Below are 6,097 nucleotides of genomic sequence, written 5' to 3'. Positions count from 1 at the left end.
CTGTCTCTGTCTCTCCATCTCTGTCTCTCTCTGTCTCTGTCTCTCTCTGTCTCTGTCTCTCTCCCTCTCTGTCTCTGTCTCTCCATCTCTGTCTCTGTCTCTCTCCCTCTCTCTCTCTCCCTCTCTGTCTCTCTCTGTCTCTGTCTCTGTCTCTCTCATCGCGGTGTCCTGTACCTGTCTTTCACTCAGCATATTGAAGCAGGACCCACCATTCAGAAAACGAAGATCATGGCATCTGGTCCCATCACTTCATGGGAAATAGATGGGGAAACAGTGGAAGCAGTGTCAGACTTTATTTTTTGGACTCCAAAATCACTGCAGATGGTGACTGCAGCCATGAAATTAAAAGATGCTCACTCCTTGGAAGGAAAGTTATGACCAACCTAGACAGCATATTCAAAAGCAGAGACATTACTTTGCCGACTAAGGTCCGTCTAGTCAAGGCTATGGTTTTTCCAGTGGTCATGGATGTGAGAGTTGGACTGTGAAGAAAGCTGAGCGCTGAAGAATTGATGCTTTTGAACTGTGGTGTTGGAGAAGACTCTTGAGAGTCCCTTGGACTGCAAGGAGATCCAACCAGTCCATTCTGAAGGAGATCAGCCCTGGGATTTCTTTGGAGGGAATGGTGCTAAAGCTGAGACTCCAGTACTTTGGCCACCTCATGTGAAGAGTTGATTCATTGGAAAAGACTCTGATGCTGGGAGGGATTGGGGGCAGGAGGAGAAGGGGACGACCGAGGGTGAGATGGCTGGATGGCATCACCGACTCGATGGACGTGAGTCTGAGTGAACTCCGGGAGTTGGTGATGGACAGGGAGGCCTGGCGTGCTGCGGTTCATGGGATCGCAAAGAGTCAGACACGACTGAGCGACTGAACTGACTGAACTGATAATCAGTGGTTTTAAGACGCTATCCTAATCTGCAGGGCTTAGATTCTAATTGCCGCAGGGACGGGGCGTGTAATTAGGAGGAAGGGAATGACCCTCTCTGTGACGGATTAAGTGGCGATGTGACAGGAAATGGAAGAGTGCGAAAAAGAGATCTTGGCTCAGGGAACCTGAGAGGGTCAGAGATCTTCAATGTTAGTTCATTCATTATAAAAATCAAGTACATTTTGTACAGTGCAGATTGAGCCTGGGGACTCAGACTCCATCCAAGTCTGTCTCTCCGATTTATCCTCTGTGCGACCTTGGGCAACCAGCATGATTTCTCTAAGGGTCATGTTCCCCTTTTTGCAAAATAGGTTGGTGTGAGGAGTAAACAGATATGCTTTGATCATGGTACCTGGATGAATTTTTCTAGTTTTTAAAAAATACTGTGGCAAATTATGGACTCTCAGTTTCCGCATACATGAAATGGAAATAATAGTAACACCTAATTCATATGGCTGTTGTGAATAGCAAAGAGAAGAGGAAGGAGATACAGGTTTAATGAGGATATCCTACATGTAATTAAGTAGATGCATGACTAAATAGCAAGAACGTTAGCAAATGAGAATTAAATGGAAATATTTTTAAAGATGTCTCAGTGGTAAAGACTCCACCTGACAATATAGGAGAAGCAAAACCCCCGAGACCCAGTGCAGGTTTGATCCCTGGGTCGGGATCCCCCTGGAGAGAGAAACGGCAGCCCACTGCAGTGTTCTTGCCTGGAGAACCCCATGGACAGGGGAGCCTGGTGGGCTACGGTCCACGGGGTCACACAGAGTCAGACATGACTGAAGCAACTAAACAGCAAACGAAAAATTTTGAACATTGGAAATGAAAAGCCATCCAGAGAAGGAGGAGAATGAGCCATGAGCTGTTACGATCACACTTTTACAGGCACAGAAACCGAAGCTTACAGAGGATGAGTCACTTGCAGAAATTCACTCCCAGCTTCAGTCTGGAAGTCATCCTTGTTTTTTTTCTTCTTGGCCATGCTCCAGGACTCATGAGATCTTACTTCCCCAACCAAGGACTGGGCCCCGGGACAGCCAGGGGGTTCCCAGTTGTCCGCCTCGGAACCACAGCACAGTATTGAGGCTCTGAGCTGTAGCACCACGGAGGAAGCTCAGAGGCAAAGCTTGAGCCTCTGTGACTTCAGTGCCCTTAACCATCTCCCTTAGCCCGTGACCGGTCCTAAAGATCTGAGCCGAGAAGCCCATTCCCCACTACAGTGATGGGACACAGGCACGTGGGTAGTTTCTGGGAAGCGGCCAGCCTCTGCCAGGGAGCGTGGTGGGACCAGGATTTCACTGGCATCTCCCCCACCCCCGACATCTGTGCACACCCACCCTGCTGCACTCCCATTTTGTGACAAAGAAGGCGCATGCTCAGTTGTGTCTAACTCTCTGCGACCCTGTGGACGGGAGCCCAGCAGGCTCCTCTGTCCATGGGATTCTCCAGCTGAGAATACTGGAGTGGGTTGCTGTGTCTTACTCCCAGGGATCTTCCCGACCCAGGGTCGAACCTGTGCCTCTTGCCCCGGACATATCAGATGGAACGGAAGAGACTTACTCTTCTTGGCTTCCTCGAGCTTGTCCTTGGCCCTCTTCTCTGCCTGGAGGAGCTGGTGGATTCCCTGCGACTGGCTGGCCATGGCAGAGGCTCTAGGTCGGGCGGCTTCTGCAGCTCTGGGAAGGGACGGCTCTGTCCTTAGAGAAATCAGCTCAGAGCTCACACTGTTGTGTCAACAGTGAGCTTCAAGCACAGCTGCTGCTTCCAAAGGGGCCTGAGGTGTGGGCTACTGGACTCCAAGGAGAGCCCAAGGGTGGAATCCAGAAAAACAAGTTAAGGCAGCTGAGGACATAGTTTTGTCAACTTTAGCTCTTTTCTGTGAATTAAGAACACTTTTAAGGGGGTGCTCTGTTCGCTTACAAAGAATGAATAAAATATCTGTAGGGAGATCAGCGTCCCTCTCCTTCCAATGAATCTTGACTTATTTTTATGGCATTTTTCTTCCAACTTGAAACAAGATTTTCCTTTGTTCTCTGTCCCTGTGATTCCAGCTCTAGGCCTTCTCCTTTATTTGTTTCTAATGATTCAATTATCTGCTCGGGACAAATTCATCCTCCTTTCCCTCAGTCTCCAGCAACCACAAATCTGTTCTCCATGTCTGTTTCTATTTCATAGATAAGTTCATTGTGTCGTATTTTAGATTCCATGTGTAAGTGATTACATACAGTATTTGTCTTTCTCTTTCTGACTTAGTGTGATAATCTCTAGGTCTACTCATGTTGCTGCAAATGGCATTATTTCATTCTGTGTTATGGCTGAGTAATATTCCATTGTATACATGTTTCGCAGCTTTTTCATTCATTCCTCTTTTGATGGATTTAGGTTGCTTCCCGGTCTTGGACATTGTACATACTGCTTCTCTAAACATAGGGGTGAATGTACCTTTGGAATTATAGTTTTGTCTGGATATATGTCCAGGAGTGGGATTGTTGGATCATATAGCAACTGCATTTTGTAGTAATGACCACTTCTTTTTCTTAAGATTTTTTTTTTCTTTTGATGTGGGCCATTTTTAAAGTCTTCATTGAATTTGTTATTAGGTTGGTACAGATATAATCATGGTTTCAGACCATGAATTTTAAATCATTATAACTAGGTTCAAATGCATCTTTATTAATCAAAATAGGAACCATTACAATCAACACATTTTTGCCAATGAGAAATAAAATTGTTTATTCCTGTAGCATAAAAATCTATGCTTTGGGATTCAACAGCCTCTTGGAAAGCATTTTCTGCCTCCTGCTGGTTGTGGAAGCCATTTTCCCTGCAAAAAGGTTTTGAGATGTTTGAAGAGCTGGTGGTCGGTTGGTGAGAGGCCAGGTGGATGTGGTAAATGAGGCAAAACATCTTAGTCCAACTGGCGCGACTTCTGAAGCATTGGTTGTGTGACGTGCAGGTGGGCGTTGTGAACTGGGCCCTTTCTGTTGCCCGATGCTGGCCGCAGGCGCTGCAGTTTCTGGTGCCTTTCATGCGTTTGGTGAGTATCCTCCTTTGCTGTGATGGTTTTCCCAGGATGCAGAAAGCTGTGCTGGGTCAGACTGGCAGCAGAGCACCTAAGACTGACAATGATCTCATATAAAACCCCAGCTTTTGTCTCTCATCCCAATCCGATCAAGAAATGGTTCCTTGTTGTGTAGAATAAGAGAAGATGACTCTTCAAAATGACCATTTTTCTGATTTGTGGTCAGCTCTTGAGACACCCACTTAACGAGCTTTTGCACCTTTCCTATTTGCTGCCAATGCTGAGTGACCACGGAATGGTCGACGCTGAGTTCTTGGGCAACTTCTCATATGGTTGTAAGAGGGTCAGCTTTGATGATCCTCTCCGTTGGTCATTATCAACTTCCGACGGCCAGGCGCCGCGCTCCTCATCTTCAAGGCTCTCATCTCTTTTGCAAAACTCCTTGAGCCACCGCTGCACTGTCCATTCCTGAGCAGTTCCTGGGCCAAATGTGATGCTGATGATTCTCGTTGTCTCTGCTGCTTTCTGACCCATTTTGAACCTGAATAAGAAAATTGCTTGACTTTGTTTTTTGTCTAACATCATTTTTATAGTCTGAAATAAATAGAAAATAAGCAACAAGTAATAGGACATTGGCCAAAAAAAAAAAAAAAAAGGCAAAGTAAGATGTGTGCATTGAAAGGAAGTATAACCACACTTATTTAAGAAAGTATTCCAATATCAAATGGCAAAGTTCAACAAGGCAAAACCATTATTGCTTTTGCCCCGATCTCATGCAATATAGCTTCTGTTTAATGTTTTAAGTTTTTGGCTGTGAGGCACATGGAATCTTAGCTCTCTGACTGGGGTTCGAACCCACACCCCAGGAACTGGAAGGCTAAATCTTAATTCCTGGACCACCAAGGAAACCCAATACAGCAATGACAATTTTTGATACCTAGATGTTCAATCAGAACAGAGGAAAATCCATTCTTAGTTGCTGCTAGCACAATAATATTGTCATGCAATTTCAAAATATCCATAGTTTGCAGTGAACATGTCAATTACAGAAAATGGTAATCAATTTCCTTTAATATCTCACACATAATTTCAAATTTTACAATAGAAGTTTGCCTTCTCTTTATTTAATTAATAGAGGAGTCTTTTCCAGGACCAAAAATACCCATGGGATGTTGCATGACCCTTCTTGACAAAAGACGCAAAGTGGAATACTGGGAGAGGTGTCTGCTCACACAGAAAAGGGCATGAGTGTAACTCAAAGTAGGAAGTTAGACTGATTCGGTCTTGTCTTCACCTGACTCTTGAAGGGTCACCTTCTTAGTAATGAGGAGGGATAGAAAAACCCACCCAAAAGCAGAGAAAAATCTCCTCTCAGCCGGGGCTCTGGGAGGAAAAAAAAAACTATAGGCCTACCCATGGGAGAGTTGGAAAGTGTGTTCACAGCATCTTCTGTAGAGACAAAACCACCCTGGGCTGGAGTTGACAATCTAAACTGCAAACAAATGGGAAGGTCAAGTCCAGGGGAGGTGGGCAGTGAGGAAGTGGCTGGGGCCAGGAGCCTGGGGGCGGATCTGAACTGTATCATAGAAGGAGGGGTTGCTTCGACCACACCAAGGGTCACAGACGATAGAGAACCTGCCCACAATATGGAAGACCTGAATTCGATCCCTGAGTTGAGAAGATCCCCTGGAGAAAGGAATGGCTACTCACTCCAGTACTCTTGCCTGGAGAATTCCATGGACAGAGGAGCCTGGCAGACTACTTCCATAGAGTCACAAAGAGTCGGTCATGACTGAGCAACTAATGGTTCGCTTTTTTTGAAAGGTTACTTACTGTAACTGAGTTAAGGCCCTTTTAAAATCAAAGTTAATATTTTGAGAATAATCATACATTGAAAATTTTAGGTAGGGAGTTTGGGATGTATATGTACACACTGTGATATTTAAAATGGTTAAGCAACAAGGTCCTACTCTATAGCACAGGGAATTGGCTCAATGTAATATGGCAGCCTAGATGGGAGAGGAGTTTGGGGGAGAATAGATACATATATATTTAAGGTTGAGTCCCTTTGCTGTCCACTTGAAACTATCACAACATTGTCAATTGGCTATATTCCATTATAAAATCAGTTCAGTTCA

At 45.0% G+C, this 6,097-nt stretch overlaps 1 protein-coding gene and 1 pseudogene across 1 annotated transcript in view; both read right to left on the bottom strand.

The window, feature by feature from the left end:
• The window catches only part of ATP6V1G3 (ATPase H+ transporting V1 subunit G3), a 21,156-nt gene extending 18,416 nt beyond the window's left edge, over nucleotides 1-2,740 (bottom strand). The window contains exon 1 of the mRNA XM_040262867.1: nucleotides 2,498-2,740. Coding sequence (XP_040118801.1) covers nucleotides 2,498-2,579 — 82 coding nt within the window. The 5' untranslated portion in view covers nucleotides 2,580-2,740. The remainder of the gene's footprint in view (nucleotides 1-2,497) is intronic.
• Nucleotides 2,741-3,610: 870 nt separating this feature from the next.
• On the bottom strand, nucleotides 3,611-4,547 carry LOC120880001 (annotated as a pseudogene).
• Between the last annotated feature and the right edge of the window lie 1,550 nt (nucleotides 4,548-6,097).

Source organism: Oryx dammah, unplaced genomic scaffold (genome assembly GCF_014754425.2).
Source record: "Oryx dammah isolate SB20612 unplaced genomic scaffold, SCBI_Odam_1.1 HiC_scaffold_21, whole genome shotgun sequence".
NCBI lineage: Eukaryota > Metazoa > Chordata > Mammalia > Artiodactyla > Bovidae > Oryx > Oryx dammah.
This window is presented reverse-complemented; position numbering and strand designations above follow the sequence as displayed.